The sequence below is a fragment of the Penicillium longicatenatum genome (genome assembly GCF_028827895.1).
Source record: "Penicillium longicatenatum strain IBT 33135 chromosome Unknown contig_7_segment0_segment0, whole genome shotgun sequence".
Lineage (NCBI taxonomy): Eukaryota > Fungi > Ascomycota > Eurotiomycetes > Eurotiales > Aspergillaceae > Penicillium > Penicillium longicatenatum.
This window is the reverse complement of record NW_026643124.1, coordinates 1,405,830-1,426,681: the sequence shown is the minus strand read 5'-3', so window position 1 is coordinate 1,426,681 and position 20,852 is coordinate 1,405,830. Positions and strand designations below refer to the sequence as shown.

The following is a 20,852-nucleotide window of genomic DNA, read 5'->3' as shown; positions in this document are numbered from 1 at the left end:
AGGGGAGGGAGGAAAACATGAAGACTATATACACGGGTCAAGAAGATGGAGGGATGGAATATGTGAAGGCCATTCACGAGGTTGGGGCAGAGACTGGGGCTGGGGCATGGTTCTTGCGATAGGAAACTTTCTCGACCGACACGTTCTCGACGCCATTCGCATCCGTCTTGAGTTGGTAGACATACAGCACCAGAACATCGCCTTGAATCTGTTTCACGTTTACTTAGTATTTTGTATCCACGGTAGTGGGACCGGAGGATTGTCACTTACATCCATCAGACAGAAGCTTGGCGTGGGCTCTTCGCCCTCCGGCCAGTACCCTGAGCTCATTGCACCAGTCGCACTGCCGGGGTTGATGAAGAAGCGGCCTTCCATCTCGAATGCCTCAAACCGATGTGTGCCACCCCAGAGCAAGACATCCACATCCATCTGTCGAGCCGCAATCAACAAAGCGTCAGCGTCGCCTGGAGGGATGACTGTGTGACCGTGGGTAAAGCCTATGCGCAGGCTACCATGATTGACAATCTTCGACAGCGGTAGATTGGGGGAGTCCACATCATAGTCTCCCTTGACCATTTGCAGGTCCGGGGCTACCTGGCGAAGGAACTCATAGGTGTCGCGGTCGGTCAGGTTTCCCAGGCATAGGATCTGGCCAATTTTTCCGGGGGTGAGTAGTTTCCGGAACTGGAATCAGCGTTAGCGGTGGGCGGGAGGTTCAATCGATTGGGCAGGATGTACCTTGGCCGGAAGATCCTATAGAAGTTGGGGTTAGCTATGCGGTCGATTGGAAGACGCCATGGAGCTAATGGGGTACTCACAGGGGCTCGGTCGGGGATGAACAGATCACCGATGATCAGGACCAGGCGGGCGGTCATGCTGGAACGGTGGGGCAAGAGATAAAAGCTCAAAGAGTCTCCAATCGCGCAAGGTCAAGATGCGCGTGTCAGGCAGACGGTCTGGAGCTTCGCGGGGAAGCCACGTCAGGCCCTATACCCTACGGCCTGAATCCGGTTAGGCTGCTATCAGTTTATCGTAAGTGGAGGTCGGATGGCCATCCGACCAGGTTCGCTTCTCCATTCCGAATAAACATTGGCTCATCTGGCCGATCTCCTGACTGTTGTCGGCTTGACTAGTCCAGTAGGAAAAATATAAGACGCCGAAATCCTCCAAAGTTCTGCGGAGGTCGCCGTGATGTGCGGGATCAGGACAGTGAACTACTGCGCAAACAAGAGACTGCATTGATCGGACGAGAATAATTAGGATAGTGAAAATATAAGAATTACATAGTATTTGAAGGGCTGTACGGTAGTATATAGTCATTTACTAGTAGGATATCGTTGCTTCATATATATTAGTTGTTTGGAAGGTACAAGTGTATCGTTATATAGAACCCACCTTAACATGTTGTCACCTACACATAACACAGATCTACTTGGACACACGAAGCTTTAATGTGACAATGAAATCGATCGTAAACGCTAGCATACCACAGATCTCTTTTCGCATCTCGGAATATAGAATAGAGACTTCAGCGTAGACGCAGGCATTCCTACGAGTTCTCCTAGCAGACGCGGTAGGGTCCGGCCGCTAGACTCCGACCGCAACGCCTTCAAACAGAATTTGTTGGGGTTGGAAGGAAACACTTGCCTTCATAAATAACCCCTCCCCAGGTCTCTATTTCCATCCATTCAATTGAATACAATTCTAAATCTATCTTTTACTGAGCCCGACTGGAAATACTGGCTGGTATACTTAAACTCTGTGTTTGACCTCAGCCAATCCCAACCACCCAAGACACCCATCGGCGGCGAATCCCGAACTCGCATTTCCCTCGGGAATTCACAAGCTTCCAATCACTACCAAACCAAGGACGTACCCCGCGGCTGCCCCGCCGCAATCGGAAAAGCTGGCGCCCTCCACGCAGCAACGTTTAAGCCTGATCTCCAGACACCTGGATCAGCGCTTGCCGTTGCCGAACTTGAATACTCCTTTCTCGACCGAAAGAAGCTCCCTACCCCCGGACGACACCGAATATAAACCCCTCGATCGCACCATCCCAGATTCCCCCTCTACTCCCTCTAAACCCACCATGTCTGCTCAAGCCCCTCACAACACTCTGCTCATCCCGGGCCCCATCGAATTCGACGATGCTGTGCTGCAGTCGATGGCCCACTATGCGTATGTACTTCCATTGATCCGATTTCCATTGACTCGTAAGGTGCTGTTGAACTAACATTTTTTTTGTTCATAGTGAGAGCCATGTGGCTCCCGGCTTCGTCAAGGTCTTCGGCGAGACCTTGACTATGACGCGCAAGCTGTTCCAGTCCACCGATCCCTCCGCACAGCCCTTCATCATCTCAGGAAGTGGTACCCTCGGCTGGGATCTTGTCTCTGCCAACCTGATCGAGCGTGGTGACAATGCCCTGGTCCTGAACACTGGCTACTTCGGTGACTCCTTCGAGCAATGTCTGCAAACATACGGTGCCCAGGTCACCCAGCTCCGTGCCCCCATCGGCGAGCGGCCCTCGCTGGAACAGGTTGAGCAGGCCTTGAAGGAGAAGCCCTACAAGCTCATCACCCTCACCCACGTTGACACCTCCACCGGTGTCCTGAGTGACGTCAAGGGTGTCGCTCAGCTCGTCCGCCGGGTGAGCCCAGAGACCTTGGTGATCGTGGATGGTGTGTGCAGCGTGGGTTCGGAGGAGATCGCATTCGACGAGTGGGACCTCGATGCTGTCGTCACTGCTAGCCAGAAGGCTATCGGTTGCCCCCCTGGTCTTAGCATCGTCATGACATCCGGCCGCGCCATTCAGCGTGCCACCACCCGTCAGACCCCTCCCGGATCTTACTACGCTTCTATTGCCAACTGGCTGCCTATTATGCGGAACTATGAGAACAACAAGCCCTCGTACTTCGCTACCCCTCCCACTCAGCTTGTCCACGCCCTGCACACTACCCTGAGCCAGATCACAGCCCGCCCTATGGCTGAGCGCTTTGCTATTCACACTAAGGTGTCTGACAGCGTCAAGGCTGCTGTCGCTCAGCTGGGTTTGAAACAGCTGGCTCCTAACCCAGATGCTCAGGCTCACGGTATGACTGCCATGTACCTGCCGGAAGGTCTGACTCCTCCTGATGTCCTACCCGGTCTGCTGAAGCGTGGTGTCATCTTCGCAGCTGGTCTGCACAAGGAGATTGCTACCCGTTACATTCGCTTCGGTCACATGGGTGTCAGTGTTACTGATGCCAACCGCGGCGACATTGACAAGGCCCTGACAGCGCTCAAGGAGGCTCTTGCCGAGGCCAAGCAGGCCAAGGGACTGTAAATGGCTCATTTGTTATTAAATTAAATACGTCACGTTAAAAAGTGTCCAGATAGATACTACTAAATGAACGACTTGAACATATAGACTGTTGATATACCTTGTCATTTGATTAACCAATTCCTTCAACTGGATTCATATACTCTCTTGCATATCTGTAACGCCGCCATTATACACTACAGGTCGTCATTAGAACGCCGAGACATAACAACCCCGAGCATTCAGCATTTCTCTCTCAAGTACCTACATCTGTGCTATCTGTCGAATCCCGGAGAGTTCTCCATCCTCCAGTGACCAATGCGATACATCATCCAAATATCCCAAAATAGAGGACGATCTCGTGAGACGACGTTCTCTAGGAAGTAATTAGCATCGGTCAATGGCATTCGCTTCAAAACAGTTAGACTTACACTGGATAAAGTATCCAGATGGATAAGAGTAAGGGTCATTTGGGTCTCAGTAAAGGTATTAATCACGTCTTTCCAATTGGTTACTAAGGAAAATCTAGATCTTTATATGAACAATATGCACCTATACACACCAGTGCTGTACCAGGCAAACCACGTCCATCCCCTCACTCAGCCTTCCTCTTACTCCTAGTCGCCCTCACAACTTTCAACTCAGAGGTATCCGTATCCTCCCGTTTCCGTTTCTGAGCAGTCTCTCCCTCCACCCCCTTCTGCAAATCAGCAACAGCACCAGGATCCTGAGCAAAAAACCCCGACACATCAATATTGCGCAAAACATACGCAACCTTCTCAATATCATTTGGAGACACATATCCTTCATCTCTATCGACTTCCTTGTTAAGCCGCATCCGCAACTCCGCACACGCATCCCATAACTCCCGATATTCATTCAAAGTATACCTAACATTCAACTCCCCATTCGGACGCATGAATTTCGAATCAACTTTCGGCTTCGTGCTCAACTTCGTGCTGGGATAATCCTTAACAACGAGCCAGAGGAACATATCGTCGCTGTAAAAGGGTATCTGCTGCGCATACTCGTTTCGCCCTGTCGCGATAGACAGGACAAGTGAGGCGGTTGCTACACCAACACCGCGGAGTGGATTTAGTGCATCCATACTGGTTTTGGGAAATGCATTCTCCGCATCAAGGATTGGGTGTGCAGTTGGTAGAGCCGATATAGCACTCGACGTGCATTTCGAGACGAGGTTGCTTTGGTTGGATTTTATCATGCCCATGAGCATTGGTCTGGGTGTACCGTGCGTTCTGGGATGATGTTAGTAGTGGTTCTTTCCTTGTATAACCCATCCACTTAATTCATGGAGAGATTTTGGTTATTATAGTGGCAACAAAAGAAACTCACGTCTTCCACTCCATGACGGTAATCAGATCTTCCTTGTTCACCACCTCCTCATTCGAAACCTTTCGCTCCGCAATGATCCCGGGCATGTCCTCATATCGCCACTGATCGAGTTTAACGAATTTCTCGACCTCGGCGTCAATATATGCTTCCTGGGACGGATCAAGCTCCGTGTGCTGTAGAAGCGTTATGTTGGCCTTTTTATCCGTTTTGCCTTTTGCGCCTTTCTTTGGCTTGGATTGGAGCTTTAGTATGAGCTTGTTTCGGTGGACTTGTTCGACCGTTTTAGGGTAGTAGCTTAGGAGATTGCGGAATGTAGGTAGTGTTATGTTGTCTGGGTGGAAGGATTCCGCATTATTGCCCAGAGCGACTGAATCTTTGGTCGTGTCTGTGGACTCTTGTTTCAACTTTGGTTGAGGAGTCTTTGAAGTTTTAGAGACCATTATTGGGTTGCGAGGGTTTCGATTGAGTATGCACTATAGGATTGACGTTGGAATTTGATCGAAGGCAGCTGGAGATGAATGGTTTGTGCCATGAGGTTGTCGCGAGTCGCGACGGGTTCTCCGCGATTTCTTTATCGATAAGAGCGCGTGGTGAAACGTTGATCTGCACACCAGGATTCAATTGTGTAATGGCCGAGTGGGCTTGCACTGGAAATTCTGGGGTAGTCCCACCTCTAATCTACAGATAAGCACATTCATAGCTCAAGTGAATGGATTACAATACAGAGAAGAATTCTATCTCTACGCTAGATCGCGTTTCGGTCAATTTTCCCTTATATACAAAACACGGCCGTGAACAGTTTTCATTAAAATATCAAATACAGCATCATGAAGAAAGTCATCACCCGTCTCACCTCGGCCACCATCAAGATGGCCTGTGGGCCGAAACGCAAAGTTCGTCCAGTGGACGCAACATTAAAACAGACAGAGATAGAGGTAAAACCGCCATAAGGCGGTACAGTAACAGCCAAGAGTATGCCGATCTTTCGATCAACAAAACCTTGGCGCAGAAAGGAAGAGAGGAGTAGAGCGATACAAGATAAAGTTATTCAAGATGTGAGCAGGAATCAGGTCCACGGTAACAGGGTTGACGACATTTATCTGCTGAAAGGGGGGAGGGGTTGCGCCCGTTGTCCCGGTTCGTCTTGGACGGATCCTCGCTGGGAGAGCGGAAATCAGGCCGTGTGAAGTTCACCGGTTTGGTGATATCACGCATGGTGTTGAATTGGTCATCCCGGGTACGGTCAAATGGTGGCAGCGCGGAGCGGCCCTGCTTCATCTGTTTGGGGAGAGGGGCTGCAGGCTGTGACATCGGGTTCGCCAGTGATGGGCCAGGCTTGGACTCTGCAGGAGCGGATGGAGCACTGGTGCGCTCATCATCTTGCACTTCGATGTGTCGGAAATCTTCATCATTGTCCTCGGCCTCAGACGAGCTGGGGCTGTCGGAGTCAAAGGCCACTTCGTAGTCATCATCATCGCTGACCAAACTAGGAGCCTGGTTAGATTCCATAGTATTGGGGCTGAGATGGGCTGAATGATCCATGGAATCCCGAGGAGTATCCATTGCAGACGGTGGGGCTGAAGCAGACAGTGACGCAAGATCAGAGAGGTATGGCGCATGAGACTGAGGCCGACTCGGAGTCATATCGGGAAGCTGGAGAGCCTTTCGGCCAGATTGATCGGTCGCGTCTTGGGCAGTAGGCATACGCATAGGATGACGTGCTGCACGAGGACCTTGCTGGGAGTCTTGAGGGGTCCTCGCAGAAGAGGGAGCTGACTCGTCTATATCGGAGTCATCATCGGAGAGACCACTCAGATCAACAGGAGTCTTGGCCTCTTCCACCAACTTATCCATGTTCAACCCCAATCCACGCGACTTCATCAAAGCAGAGAGATGGGGAGTTGCAGGCGAGGCAAGAAACGAGGGGTTGTGCGCCTTAGCAGGCTCAGACGGGCGACGTGGGTCAACCTTCCGCTGAATAGTTGCCGGAGGAGTCGCAACTGCAGAGTTGCTCACCGCAGACAGTTTCTTGGGAGTCACCGACTCCTTGGCCGGAGTGGGTAGGTTGGAAGAATGAATCAACGGATGAACGTGTCCCGAGGCGGCAGCGCTGGCAGTGGACTCAGTCCGACCACCGATAATGGCGCCAGATTCATCCAACTCGACAGGCTCGCCCGACGCCATGGCAGCGGCATCGTGACTAGCGAAGTTCCGGTTGTGTGCGATACGACAGTGATTGATAAAACCTTGCGTACTGGAGAAGTCAACGCGTTGACAATCCAGACAGGTCAGCTTGACAAAGACGCCATCCGACTTGCGGCGCATGATCATCGGGCCCGCCTTCTCCTTGACGACCGGATATCCACTAGGCAGCGATTGCAACTTGGGAGCACCCGAGCCCCGCGAAGGACGCGATTTGCCAGCCAGCGAGCTGAAGTCCACCGGGTTCCCCCGAGTAGACCGGCCTTCGACGGGGATAGCAGAACCTGCTGACAAACCCGAGTCGACCTCACCATCAAACCGGGGGTCTGGCAGCAACCATCTCGCGTAGTGACGCGAATACGGGCCGTCTGTGACACCCCAGGGCGCAGGCGACATAGGTGCTGAGCCATTTCCAGGCAGCACCGATGCGCCCGTGCCTAAACTCACATCAGCCGAGATACCCGCAACGCTGGATCCCGGATACGGGATCTCAGCGCAGCGGCGCAACTGTTCGAGTGAGACTTGACATTTGGCGATTTCCTGGTCGATGAGACGCAGTTCATTGTGCTTCAACAGCACCTCCAGACTTAACTGGGCGGTGATGGTGTCGCGGAGACGATCCACATCCGTGGTGCGACCGGCGGCCTGCGCTGGTGGACGCGTGGGTGTGGCCATAGACGATGGCGCATCTGGGGTAGCGACAGAATTCGAAGGTGCGACCGGGAGCGACGGGATCTTGACTGAATCATCCGTGCGGATCTTCGTGGGAACAGGTGCCCCCTTCACAGAGTCGTCAGAGCGCTTCCGCTTGAGCTGGGGGACCAAGGTGTTGACACAACTAGGGGTCAACATCTTGACATCTTCCGACATCATCTTGTTCCCTCCGATCGCAGAGGGCCAGGGTAGCAGGCGAAACATGCCATGCGAAGGTTGGTAATCCAGTCCGACCATAAATAAGGTTCCAGTTAATTCAGTCGACAGAATGGATCATTCGTATCGTTGGAGATATTGCTTTTATTGGTAATTAAAAAAAAGTATTGTTTTTTTTTTGTGTAGATAGCGGTGAAAGGTTGGCGGTAGAAAGGGGGGAAGGAATGGACGTCGACGAGATGCGCGACCGTGTCAAGTTGGGCCCGCAAATAGTAGCCCAAACACGAATTACGAAGAAGTGGCGAAAAATCTAATAATTAATTGTCGGTTTTGGGTGGAGAAAAAGGGGAGAGAGAAAGAGGAAATAGAAAGGAAAAAAGGGAAACAAGGATGAAGTCAAGAGAAGGGGAAAGAAAGGGGGGAACAACATTTTGGGGGCGGAGACCATGGTGTGATTTGTACTGACGTGGAATCCCTTTTTGCGACACGTCATGTACCGTTTCAAGTGCACATCTCAACTGTACATATTTACTCTAGGTTGATCTCTCTCGATTTACATTGCATTTGATTTGAATTCATTTTCTCTACTGACTCCTGCTCATCTCATCACTTGTTCTCAATTTCCCGATGATCGGATGCTTGCGGCTCCCTCTACAGGAAGCAATAATGTCGTTGCCAAGGATAAGGTGTGGTCTGGGCCACAGATCAAGATCGATGATTGGGGGATAGCCCGCTTGCCCGGATTCGGCCAGGTCTCACCCGGCAGAAGCAAATCACAGTTCACAACCGTATCGCGGAAGGACGCTTGGATACATCTTTGGTTTTTTGTTTTTGACTAAAGGAATACGGCAACCTGGCCTGGGGAAAGCTAAGCAGATGCTCAAGAATCCCATGGAAACCCATGGAATGACTCGACCCAAACCCTGCTCTCGGACCCAATATTATCTATCAACTGGGAACTTGGAACCAGGTTGCTGACTAGGCATTCATGTTCCAGACTCCCAGTCGGAGATAACTATCAGCGAATCATAGTCCAGGTGGAACGGCCCGTCTTGCATAGGTCGACCTTAGGCTTTGCAGTCACATGGACATCTCAATATTTCTGGGGTAATACATCTGACCCAGAATTCTTTGAAAACCAATCCACTGGGGAATATAAGGGCTTAATAACGCTTCTTCTTCGGATTACCCGACTATCCTCGGCAAGGAGCTCTGGGCACCGCTGACGATCAAATCCGTCCTGGAATACCCGAGCGAATCACCATGACCTTAAGTTATCCACCAGAAGATCACCGCCGGGAAGATTCCATTTCGGTACCACTTGGGAATGAAAATCGCTTCGCTTGGTCTTGAGTTGAAATTATTCTTCAGGGTTTTCCGAGCCAGGAACTGCCATGTCCCCACAATTGCGGGGAATATGGGGGAAATATCCCGACATGTCTGGGGGCCGGAAGAAGAAAACGGCTCGTTCGTAGCTTATAAATGGCAATTGACCAGCTCCATTCCGGAGATGATTCTCGGTCCGAAAACATTGCGATTGAATAATACACTATGCGTACGCACGCTTCTCTCCTCGGCCTGCTGAGCCTCTATACAGCCCACGTTGCAGCTCACCCAACTGAACGAACCTCCGCCGCCAACAAGCACGGCTACATCGATTGGCGCACTTTCCATGCCAATGGTGTGAACTTGGGTGGTTGGCTCGAGCAGGAATCTACGATCGACACCTTCTGGTGGGCCAAAGAGTGCGCCGGTGGCACGGAGCTCTGTGCTCTAGGAGAATGGGGTCTCTGTGAGTATCTGGGAGCCGATTGCCCACGAGTCTTCGAGCACCGCTACGAGACCTACATCACAACAAGCGATATCGACAAGCTAGCCGCCGGTGGTGTGACCTTCCTGCGCATTCCAACTACATACGCGGCATGGATCGACCTGCCAGGCTCCCAAATGTACCACGGAAAGCAGCAAGAGCACCTCCACCGCATTGCGAACTACGCGATCGAGAAACACAACATGCACGTCGTCGTCGACATTCATTCCCTGCCCGGTGGCACGAACGGCCTTGACATCGGTGAGGCGGTGGGTCACTGGGGCTGGTGGTGGAATCAGACAGCGCTGGAGTGGTCGATGAAGGCCGTGGATGCTGTTATCGACTTCGTACAGAAGTCTGGTCACCCAGAGGCATACAGTATCGAGCCCATCAATGAGCCGGCTGATAATCACAACTTCTCGGACTTTGGAACTTCCGCTGCATTGACAGATCACGGTGCCGTGTGGTTGCTGAAATACTTCAATAAGGTTGTGGAGCATGTCAAGGCCGTCAATCCGTTGATCCCTGTTATGATCCAGGGTAGTTTCAAGCCTGAGACATTCTGGTCACCGCATTTCCACAAGAATGAGAATATCGTGTTCGACTTGCACCACTACTATTATCAGTATGACAACTCGACTTCGGAGAACCTGCCTACTTTCATCTGCGCTGATGCGAAGACAAGTGCTGGTGACGGAAAGTTCCCCACGTTTGTGGGTGAATGGGCTATGGAAGCTGGTGGTAGCAACGACTTGGCTCTGAGGGAACGGAACCTCAAGGCGGGTATCTCGGCTTTCGCGCAGTATACCCGTGGAAGCTCCTACTGGACTTCGAAGTTCTTGAGTAATGCCACTATTTCGGGACAGGGCGATAAGGGTGATTATTGGAACTATGAGGGATTCATTGACGCTGGATTCCTGAAAGGACAAGTGCAGCAGCCAAACTACTGTTCTTAATTAGATGTCTTTATAATAGAATGTACATGAAGTTTCCGAGTTTATAAATTGGAGAATAGGGTAGCAAAGTATCTACATATACATTATGTAATATTTTATCACGCCACTATTCCCGGGGCCAGATAGGTCAACGGTTGTGGGATTGTCAACTCGCGAGCGCGATGATTAGAAGGGGATAAACAAGGAGATGTAGGTAAAACAATATTAATGCCACCCCCCTCGTCTGCATTGTGGGGCCAAACAACGCATAGTCTTGAACGCACCAAGTAAGGAGTAGTAACTTTGTTTTTGAACAGCGCCATGCTCGATCTGGCGCAAGGATCGACAGGCATTACCCTTTGGCCTCTTCTGCCAAGAGCTCCTAAGCTTTGTTGATTAAGATGATGCCAGTGCCCAATAGAACCAAGTTTACACTCGCTTGGAAAATAACAATACAGTCGCACTTCCTTCAGCGTTCGATCTTCATCCTTTCCTATCCCAGGAGCCTTTCTCACTTCCGCCATTACTACTGCCACACAGTCCCGCTCTGTATTCAGGTCTGGATAAGCCTCTCCAGCGAGTCACCATGCTGGTTGTCTGTAAACACGCTGAAATTGCATGCACGATTGTTTCATCAGAGCCGTCGAGAAAGTTTTCGCTATCAGTGAGAGTTGCCCCTCGTCGTTCCTCCCTTTGTATTCACGTAAATGCATTCAATGATCCAGCATTGACCGCTACTGCGGAGCACATCAATTCATTGAATGTGGGGAAACAGAAGTACTAGAGTTCCCCAGATCATACATTGTGGGTAAATCTAGAAATTAAGTCCGAGGCTACCTCCATAGCAAACAGATGCTTTCCTGCATCTTCAACTGCACCGCTTCAACTATTTGGCTTGGCACACAGTTACCCCTCTCCAGAACGGTGAGATGGCTAATCATCAAATTCCTGTTGGCTTCACATTGACGATTTCAGATACTCGGATCATGAAAATGCATCATCGAATCTGGAGAGGCTTGGGCCGCGTGGGGAAATTGTGGGGAATATTGGGAGTTCCGGGTTGATCGACCTATCAGTCGGGCATGCCTTGTCCATTTGCGATCGATTTCACGGCATTCGTTGTAGGAAATTTTGGAATAACGGAGATCGGGGGCACATTTGCGTCCGTCTACAGAAGTTTGCTGATCGTCTTGTTGCCCTAACGTCCGAGATCACTCTTTGCAGGCCCTCTGTCATCCATACACTGGCCTTTGATGAATATAAATACGTCAAATAATCCGAATTAAGCTCGGTAAGCATAGAGGAAAGAACCTATCTGTACTCAAGATACCTTGACAATGTTGAGCTTCCACGCAGCCGTGACGGCTACATCCATTCTGGCTCTTTCCAACAGCATTTATGCTTTTCCCAGTGGCTATAGGTTGCTACACGAGCGTACCAGTGAGGCTATCCTCTTTACACTACTAGCTTTGCTGTGCAACATCAACCTGACATCATCTAGCTACTGAATACCCTTTAGTCAATGCCAATATCACCATCGGAAAGGAAATTTACGTGGAAGAGGGCGATACCGTCTGGCAGCTCGCCCAAACCTACAACTTTGGCGTCTGCGATCTAGCACGCATAAACGGCCTGGCTGATCCAGATTTTATCTACCCAGGAGAGAAATTTCTTATTCCCTCCATAGCGGCTCACCCAGATGACTACTCCTGCCTGGATCAGAACAACACCGAGACAACCAACACATGCGTTGTTGGCGGTCCACATGTCTACACGACAATGCCTGGCGATACACCTCAGAAAATTGCGAATGCGCGTTATAATATCACGACTGATTCGATCTTGTCCTACGGGGCACAGACGGCCTATATTGTCGACTCGAACCCAGGCCCGTACACAGAGCTGGAATCTGGGCAGCTGGTGAAGATTCCCCTTTGTGAGAACACTGAGTGTATCCTGCGCACCTTTGAGTTTCACTATGGCACCTTTGTCGATGTTGCTCGGGAGTTTGGAGTGACTACAGGGCAGATTATGTCGCTGAACCAAGGCTTTAACCATAGTGACGGCCCCTACACGATGAATGCAGCTTTGACGCTGACCACCAATTGCACCTATATGGATGATTCTTGGTATTAGCTAGGCTTTAGCATCATGGCGAAAATCGGATGCAGGATTTTGGTACATTGAGACTGAAGATTCTGGTTGACCGTAGGGACTTCAGAATTATCAAGATTGGCAACTTAAGAAAGAATCACTACCTTGCGCAACGACCATTTGGTCTGGATACCCAGGTAGACCTCGGATGACACTCACACTGATCGTGCCTTACAACACGTCCTTTCTTATTTTGCACTTTTTGTCACATTTCTTTCCACTGCCATCCACACATAGATTTGCTAGCTGTTTCAATGATTTCGAACTCAGGAATGGCGTTCCGATATGGATAAGAACACCATGCAGCTAGTAATTCCGCTGATATCTCGTCCATTGCCCCGCTATGCTTGCAATGAAGTTTCAATTATGTTCTCCGTAACATACTAGATTATGTTTTCTGTAACATGCTAGATGATTTATAGGTAGTCTTCTATAATCCGACTATGATTTTGTAACCTAAACCCCGTTACCCTTTTCAACCAATCTCTTCCTTTTTGAGCGGGTCATGATCCTTTCCACAAATTCTATTCCAAATCCAGTCCACATGGTCAAGGCTATGACAAAGACGAGTCCACTAACCCAGCCATGAGTTTTTGAAAACGTCGGCGCCTCTCCACTGGGAAACTGCAGTTGCTGGAAGGGAATGACAACAGCAGAACCAAGGCTGACCATAAATGCCATCACGAACGCTCGCAGCTGCTGATCATTCCCACATGAGATATTCACAGACGCAGCCAGAAGCGGTGTAAAACACCCGTAGCAGCCGGTGAGAATGAAGGCAGCCATTTTGAGTCCCTCGGACTCAGGCCATGCGGTAAATACGGCATAACAGAACGTCAACAGACACCCGACACCGAAGAAAACCGGTCCCCGGCGACCAATCCTATCAGCAACGATACCTGTCGTCACCATGAACGCAAAATTAACAGCTCCCATTGATGTAGGAATATTGTTGATTTGCGGGACCGAATATGTCTTCAGAGCTTTCAGCCACAATTCAAAGTATTGCATCACATAAGACCCGCAGGTCAGGGACCACAGAGCATATGCAATGGAGAAAGCATACAGCTGCCAGGATTGCAGGATGCGCTTCAATACTGATGAATCCATCTTCCCGACTGGTGTGCGGCCCTCTTCTTCAATTCTTTCGCGGGCACGATTCTTTTCCCATTCGGTCAAATAGAATGCTTTGGTATTTTGCGGCGTATCCGGGTAGAAGAAGTAGCCGTATAGAACCACCGGAACAGCAAGGATAAAGTCGAAAATGAAAAGCCATCTCCAAGCTGATAATCCACCTTTACCTTCCATTCCGTCGAAGAGGGCTGACTGTAGATATCCTGAGAACATTTGACCCAGCACGCCGGACATAACGAAAAGGCCACTTCGAGATGCCAGCTCAGACCGTTTATACCAGCAACCAAGCACGTACTGAATACCCGGCCATGCGGCAGATTCCAGTAATCCAACGCAGAATCTCAAGCCGTAGAACTGTGATGCGGTTTGACATTTAAATAGGAATAAAACGAAGAGTGACCATACGAGTAGACAGCTGGGAAGCCAAATGCGTGGTCGAACGACGGTTAGAACAATGTTGCTGATTGGACCCCCAATTATAACGCCGATGCTGAAGTATGTGTTCATCCAGCTCAGTTCATTGCCAGGTCCGAAGCCGAGCTCTTCTTCCATGCCCGATACGTATGCATTGCTGATATTTGTCTGGTCGAGGTACTTAATGAAGAAGCATAAACAGCTGTAACTGAGTAGGAACCAGTCGAGCTTGAAAATGAGTTTTTTGTCGGCCTTTGACGTGCCTGGCTCGTGCCAGTGAAACCATTTCTTCTTGGATTGTGACGAGGCAGCATTGAATGCTATGCCTGAATCCTGTCGACTATGAATTGATTCGGTGAGGTTATTTTTGTTGCGCTTTTGGTCGTCTCGATGCGTGCTATCTGGCGTGGTTGGCCTGTGAGCCGCAGCTTTTTGCATTAAGCTTGCCATGGCGATAACTCTGTAGGTAAACAAAGATTGGGTTCGGCAGGGGGAATGACATGTTTAAGATTGTTTTGGCGCCGCAGTGGGCTGCAAGAGGTGAGTGTCTAGACCCAATGAGTCCGCCGTACATATTCAAAGCAAAAACTGCTTTCAGCTTATCACGACATTTAATTAGGGATTGACGAGGATATGTCCTGCAGATGAGGGGAAGCTTTGTACGATCATTTCCTAATGTGGACATAGCTCACGGCGTGGGGCCGACGAGAGATAACGTCTCCATTCACATTATTTGTATACATCCTGTTCATCGTGCTTACTCTTACTCACAGATACCGGATATCCTGTGCTGCGATCTCTTGGTCTTGCTCGACGGTGACAATGGTTGAATACGCGTCCATAAATGGGGCACAACTAGCTTATCGATTAATCGGCCCTGAAGATGCACCTCTCATAATTACTCTGCATGGTGGTCGAGGTTTTGGTAAGTCGCTCCTCAACAAGAGTCATTCGGAGTAATTAATTGGTTTATTTGCAAGTTCAAAGGCGATCACCGATCTGATTTCAAAGCATATTCACCTTTATCCACATCTTTTCGACTACTATCTTTTGACTTTCGAGGACATGGTCAAAGTTCGCAAACAGAGCCATACACATTCCACCAACTAGTCGAGGATATCGAGTGCATACGACAGAAATTCGCAGGAGATGACCCTTGCATTATTTGTGGTGGCAGTTTCGGTGGATTCCTGGCTCAGCAGTATGCCATCACGTACCCGTCGTGTGTGTCCCATTTGATTCTACGAGGGACTGCTGCTTCATATCACCGTAAGTTATCTCGAAGAACATCTAGTCAATATGAGCTAACATTAGATCTAGACGAAGAAACAGCCATTCGAACTCTCGAACAGAGAGCATCCAGAGCCCCTAGCTTCTCTATCAACTTCCTTAGAGACAAGGTTTTTGGACGTTTCGACAGCGATCTCGAGTTTCGACTCGTCATGTATGCCGCATCTCCTCTATATAGCGAGCAGTTTGACGCAGAGTCCGCTCTTGAAAGCAACCTCCAAACGGCTTTTTATGCCAAGTCGCACAGTAAGTTTCTTTCGCCTCGCGATGAACTTTGAGGAACTACGCTCACGCAAACCAAGATGACCTCTATTCCGATGACGAGAAATTCTTTGATTATACAGATCAGCTTCAATCCATCACGGCAAATACTCTCATCTTGGTCGGCGAGCGGGACTGGATTTGTCCCCCACAGCTATCGAGAGATATTGCTTTAAGAGTTCCCTCAGCACGGCTGGAAGTCATTGCAGGGGCTAATCACGGGGTACATGTGGAGAAGAATGCGGAGGTCATCGAATTGATCCGACAACATCTGTCATAAATTAGTGTTGGATACAAGATGTGCACTAAAATGAAGCTTTTCATTCATCTCCACGCACGATCACGCCATACACGCCCTAAACCGCACCATGGCACGATGTTTGAGATCAAAAAACATTTTCATGTTTGTCAAGAGATGAGAATCACGCTCGGCTCGTTTGTAATTGACTTCGGTCACTGAGCACTTCCTTCCTCTTGCCTTTGCGCGGGGTCTTTTCCTGTGGGGCGATCGGGGCATCTCCGATCTTAATTTCCGCTTAAGGACTATCTGATTTGATGGCGTATATGAAAGCCAAGCCCTTGAAAAAGGCATCGTGGCATCCCTCGTGCATGTGAAAATTATTATAAGGTCTGCAGATTGTTGATTTGATAGGTTCTGACTGGCTCTACAATCCCGATCTCTCATTTCGCCGAGAAACTATGGCTGCTCCTGACATCAACATATCCATTGGTGCGTGATTTGCACTTTGATATGCAGATACACCAGCGCTAACAGCCATTTAGATCGGGGAGGCACGTTCTGCGATGTCTTGGTACAAGTGGCTGGTCGCGAAGATCTAGTTTTCAAGTTACTCTCCGAGGACCCGCAAAACTATCGTGATGCTCCAACAGAAGCCATTCGAAGAGCACTGGAGATTATTGAAAAGCAGCAATTCCCCATTGAAGACAAGCTCGATGGGTCCAGGATAGCATCTTGCCGCATTGGTACCACTATAGCAACAAATGCGTTGCTGGAGGGGAAAGGGCGTGAGTTTGCTTTACTTACCACCAAAGGATTCAGAGATGTCTGCATAATCGATGACCAGACACGGCCAAAGCTATTCGACTTGAATGTCAGAAAGCCGCCTGCCTTGCATGCTACCTCGGTTGAGATAGATGAGCGTATCACTATTGAGGACTACGACCTCAATCCATGTCCGCTGGATAAGTCGGCGGAGATCGTAGATCCTGCGCTGGTCAAGACTCCAAGTGGGGAGGTGATTCGCATTCTGAAGGGACTTGATCCTGAAAATGTTCGCGAGGTTCTAGGCGGGCTTCGGTCGTTGGGATACACTTCTCTGGCTATCTCACTTCTGCATTCATATCTTCACACCGATCACGAAGATCAAATTGCCGAGATAGCGAAGGAGATGGGATTCGAGCATATCACTAAGGCATCGGAAGTCAGCCCCGTTATCAAATACCTTCAACGCAGCAGCTCTGCTTGTTCAGAAGCATACCTTCATCCTATCGTGAAGGACTATGTCAAGGCCTTCCAATCTGGATTCAGTAGTCTGCCGCGCTCTGTGGAGTTTATGGGATCAGATGGAGGTCTAAGACAAGCGGCCAAATTCCGAGGGAACGAGGCTCTGCTCAGTGGACCTGCTGGAGGAGTCGTGGGTATCGCACAGACATGTTATGATCCCTCTGAAGGAACGCCCATTTTGGGGTTCGATATGGGCGGTACCAGCACAGATGTTTGCCGATATGATGGCAAGTATGATTACCTGACGGAGACCACAGTGGGAGGTCGAAAGATCACAGTACCGATGCTCAACATTGCAACTGTTGCAGCTGGAGGAGGCTCAATGCTTTTTGCTCGGCACGGCCTCTTCGTGGTTGGACCAGAGAGTGCTGGTGCTCATCCAGGGCCCGCATGTTATCGAAAAGGCGGTCCACTCACGGTTACGGATGCAAATTTGTTCTTGGGAAGACTAGTCATGGCTTCCTTTCCGGCTATCTTTGGACCAGAGGCTAATCAAGGTCTGGACTGTGAAATTACAAGACGCAGATTCCATCAAATCACCTTTGAGATCAATCAACAGACAGGACAAAGCCTTACACCAGAAGAAGTTGCTTCGGGATTCCTTGGTGTCGCAAATGAAACAATGACTCGACCGATGCGCAATGCCACTGAAGTTCGTGGTTTTGCACCAAGCAGTCACAACCTGGTCAGCTTTGGTGGAGCGGGTGGTCAGCATGCATGTGCTATTGCAAATAAGCTTGGAATTTCTAGGATCCTCATTCACAAACATTCCTCGCTATTATCCGCAGTTGGGATATCTCAGGCTGATCTGCAAGTTGAAAAGACCGCGCCCTTCACTGGAATTTTCCATCTGGATGAGCTTGATAAGATACGATCTCAAATACAAGCACTCAAAGCTCAAGTGCAAGCAGAACTTCTTTCTCAAGGAGCAGATATCCTCACCACTGTCTTTGAGGAATTTTTGAGTATGAGATACGCAGGCACCGACACCAACATTGTCGTTCCAAAGCCTGAAAATGATGACTACGGCAAGTCTTTTGAGACCACTCACTTGAGGGAATTTGCCTTCCAACTTGATCGAAAAGTTCATGTCGATTCAGTAAAGGTCCGCGGTGTAGGTCGAAGTGGTATTTTCGCGGAGACCAAATCTCCATACCCATTACTGGAAGACGTGAAGGACCGTCACCTTCAATATCTGCAAGGAAAAGAGAACCAACGTACTTTCATTCACGGCACATGGCAAGAAATACCCGTCTTCAAGTTGGATGCCGTTGAGAGGCCTAGTCAGTTGCAAGGCCCAGCGTTGCTCATCGATGCTACCCAAACCATCTTTGTCGAGCCCAACTTCGATGCATATCTTCTTCCAGATCATGTTATGCTTGAGAAGAGATCTACAGTTTCTCAAGATGTCATCCCTTCAATCTCTGAAAATATCGACTCGATTCAATTGTCCATTTTATCCCATCGCTTTATGTCAATCGCCGAACAAATGGGCCATACACTGCAGCGTACATCCATTTCCACAAGTATCAAAGAGCGCCTGGACTTCTCCTGTGCCATCTTTTCGCGAGATGGCAAATTGGTCGCAAATGCCCCACATATCCCCATCCACCTTGGAAGTATGCAATATGCAATCCAATATCAACATCGCCTTTGGGAGGGCAAACTCAAGCCCGGTGATGTTCTTCTGAGCAACCATCCTGAGTGTGGTGGAACCCATCTCCCAGACTTGACAGTCATCACCCCCGTCTTTGTGGATGGAGAGCCCAGTGTTGCGTTCTATGTTGCAGCTCGGGGCCATCATACCGACATCGGCGGTCTTGGAATCACATCCATGATGCCCGGCTCAAAGGAGCTGTGGGAAGAGGGCTTCAATGTCCGCTCAATGAAAATTGTCGACAGTGGGAACTTCCTCGAATATGATGTGCGCAAAGCATTTTTAGCAGCAGGAGACTTCCCCGGCTGTAGTCCGACTCGTCGACTGGATGACAACATTTCTGATATCAAAGCTCAAATATCCGCGAATCAACGTGGTATATTATTGTTGCAAAGCCTGTGCTCTCAATTCAGCTTCGGCTTCGTATCTCGTTATATGAACGCTATTCAAATGAATTCGGAGGTCGCGGTTCGAGACTATCTCAAAAAGGTTGCCCAATCCAAGCCCATGCCTTTAACAGCCAGTGACAGCTTTGATGACGGGACTGTGATCAAGGTATCTATCTCAATCGACGAGTCGGGTGGCGCAATCTTCGATTTTGCGGGCACTGGTCCTCAGATGTGGGGTAACTATAACTGCCCGATCTCCATCACCCATTCCGCTGTGATATACAGTATTCGCTGTCTAGTTGATGTCGATATTCCTCTCAATGATGGATGTCTCGCGCCCATAGATATCCAGATTCCTCACGGCTCCATCCTACGACCCAGTGCCTCCGTTGCAATCTGCGGTAGTACCCTAGCAAGCCAGAGAGTCATCGATACAATCTTGAAGGCATTTGAATGTTGTGCTGCGTTTTCCGGGTGTGCGAACAGCTTTGGTTGGGGAATGGGTGGGAAAAATCCCCACACCGGTGCTATTGAGCCTGGGTGGAGCTATGGTGAGACAGTCGGAGGGGGTTGTGGTGCAGGTCCGGGTTGGCATGGAGAGCATGCTATCCAGGCACACTCCACCAACACAAAGATCACTGATGCGGAGGTTGTGGAGAAGCGGACACCTGTCATTATCCGTAAACATGCCATCAATCCTGGGACGGGCGGTAATGGTCAGTATAGAGGTGGGGATGGTGCAGTGCGGGAAGTTGAAGCTCGGGTTCCGCTGAAGTTCAGCATTCTCAGTGATCGCCGTGTCTTCGCGCCGTATGGCATGGATGGAGGTCGGTCCGGACAAGTTGGAAAGAATTATGTGTTCAAGTGGAATGATGACCGAACGGTACTTGAGAAGATATCACTAGGTGGCAAAGCCGCTCTCTCTCTAGAAGCTGGGGAGATTATGCAGGTCAACAGTCCAGGCGGTGGAGGTTGGGGCTTGGAGTGACCTGGTTCTGGCTCTGAAGAATACACATGTCAAATACTATCTCACGTCCGTTCCTGCTGAATCACTTTGATGCTCTTTAGTTCCTACACACCGAATTTCATTTGCTAATTTCTAGCTTCTCTTTGCGTATAAGTGCTCACCCATCCCGCGGCTTTTGCTTACTGAGCGCAGTCCACAGAAGACTAATGGCGTGCGTGAGCTACCCCGATACCATGCAACCCACTGCTTCTGCACGAAAGCCTCACTTACTTAAACAAGTGTTTTCTATTTCATCTATAAACGAATGGTTTGTTCCACATGACCTTTCCTCTTTTATCGGGCTGCTTGGCTCAAATTTCGATCAGGCAAGCATTCATCCAATCCAAAAGCCGATTGCTCAACTCTTTCTGTCTTTGGTGAGTCGGCATTGTCAAATAACAAAAACCAAAAAAACATACAACAGTTAGGATTCGCATGTGGTCACCCACCATACTACTAACTAACCGGCGTGTGGCTTAAGTACGGCTGAGCGGACGGGAAGCCCTGTTCTCCACACCCTATGGTCGTATGTACTTGAAGTCACATTGAAGTA

The 20,852-nt window shown here is 49.5% G+C and overlaps 9 protein-coding genes across 9 annotated transcripts; 5 read left to right on the top strand and 4 right to left on the bottom strand.

The window, feature by feature from the left end:
- Positions 1–73: 73 nt before the first annotated feature.
- Positions 74–875, bottom strand: N7484_010795 (vacuolar protein sorting-associated protein 29; the record flags this gene model as incomplete). The annotated part of the gene is made up of 4 exons (XM_057121182.1): positions 74–208; positions 271–684; positions 739–753; positions 819–875. The coding sequence occupies 4 exons, from the start codon at positions 873–875 to the stop codon at positions 74–76; spliced, it is 621 nt and encodes a 206-aa protein (XP_056966936.1).
- A 902-nt stretch (positions 876–1,777) lies between these two features.
- Positions 1,778–3,323, top strand: N7484_010794 (alanine--glyoxylate transaminase; the record flags this gene model as incomplete). The annotated part of the gene is made up of 2 exons (XM_057121181.1): positions 1,778–2,178; positions 2,252–3,323. Coding segments are annotated over 2 exons (1,473 nt in total), but the record flags the coding sequence as incomplete, so codon positions are not given.
- Positions 3,324–3,894: 571 nt separating this feature from the next.
- Positions 3,895–5,092, bottom strand: N7484_010793 (uncharacterized protein; the record flags this gene model as incomplete). The annotated part of the gene is made up of 2 exons (XM_057121180.1): positions 3,895–4,555; positions 4,653–5,092. 2 exons carry the CDS (start codon positions 5,090–5,092, stop codon positions 3,895–3,897), a joined length of 1,101 nt encoding a protein of 366 aa, XP_056966934.1.
- A 604-nt stretch (positions 5,093–5,696) lies between these two features.
- Positions 5,697–7,772, bottom strand: N7484_010792 (uncharacterized protein; the record flags this gene model as incomplete). The annotated part of the gene is made up of 1 exon (XM_057121179.1): positions 5,697–7,772. The coding sequence occupies one exon, from the start codon at positions 7,770–7,772 to the stop codon at positions 5,697–5,699; it is 2,076 nt and encodes a 691-aa protein (XP_056966933.1).
- A 1,503-nt stretch (positions 7,773–9,275) lies between these two features.
- Positions 9,276–10,490, top strand: N7484_010791 (uncharacterized protein; the record flags this gene model as incomplete). The annotated part of the gene is made up of 1 exon (XM_057121178.1): positions 9,276–10,490. One exon carries the CDS (start codon positions 9,276–9,278, stop codon positions 10,488–10,490), a length of 1,215 nt encoding a protein of 404 aa, XP_056966932.1.
- A 1,316-nt stretch (positions 10,491–11,806) lies between these two features.
- On the top strand, positions 11,807–12,605 carry N7484_010790 (LysM peptidoglycan-binding domain-containing protein; the record flags this gene model as incomplete). The annotated part of the gene is made up of 2 exons (XM_057121177.1): positions 11,807–11,909; positions 11,971–12,605. The coding sequence occupies 2 exons, from the start codon at positions 11,807–11,809 to the stop codon at positions 12,603–12,605; spliced, it is 738 nt and encodes a 245-aa protein (XP_056966931.1).
- Positions 12,606–13,079: 474 nt separating this feature from the next.
- N7484_010789 (Major facilitator superfamily domain general substrate transporter) lies at positions 13,080–14,621 on the bottom strand (the record flags this gene model as incomplete). Its single annotated transcript, XM_057121176.1, has 1 exon — positions 13,080–14,621. The coding sequence occupies one exon, from the start codon at positions 14,619–14,621 to the stop codon at positions 13,080–13,082; it is 1,542 nt and encodes a 513-aa protein (XP_056966930.1).
- A 372-nt stretch (positions 14,622–14,993) lies between these two features.
- On the top strand, positions 14,994–16,002 carry N7484_010788 (alpha/beta fold hydrolase; the record flags this gene model as incomplete). The annotated part of the gene is made up of 4 exons (XM_057121175.1): positions 14,994–15,096; positions 15,159–15,440; positions 15,492–15,707; positions 15,806–16,002. The coding sequence occupies 4 exons, from the start codon at positions 14,994–14,996 to the stop codon at positions 16,000–16,002; spliced, it is 798 nt and encodes a 265-aa protein (XP_056966929.1).
- A 419-nt stretch (positions 16,003–16,421) lies between these two features.
- Positions 16,422–20,281, top strand: N7484_010787 (uncharacterized protein; the record flags this gene model as incomplete). The annotated part of the gene is made up of 2 exons (XM_057121174.1): positions 16,422–16,452; positions 16,506–20,281. 2 exons carry the CDS (start codon positions 16,422–16,424, stop codon positions 20,279–20,281), a joined length of 3,807 nt encoding a protein of 1,268 aa, XP_056966928.1.
- Between the last annotated feature and the right edge of the window lie 571 nt (positions 20,282–20,852).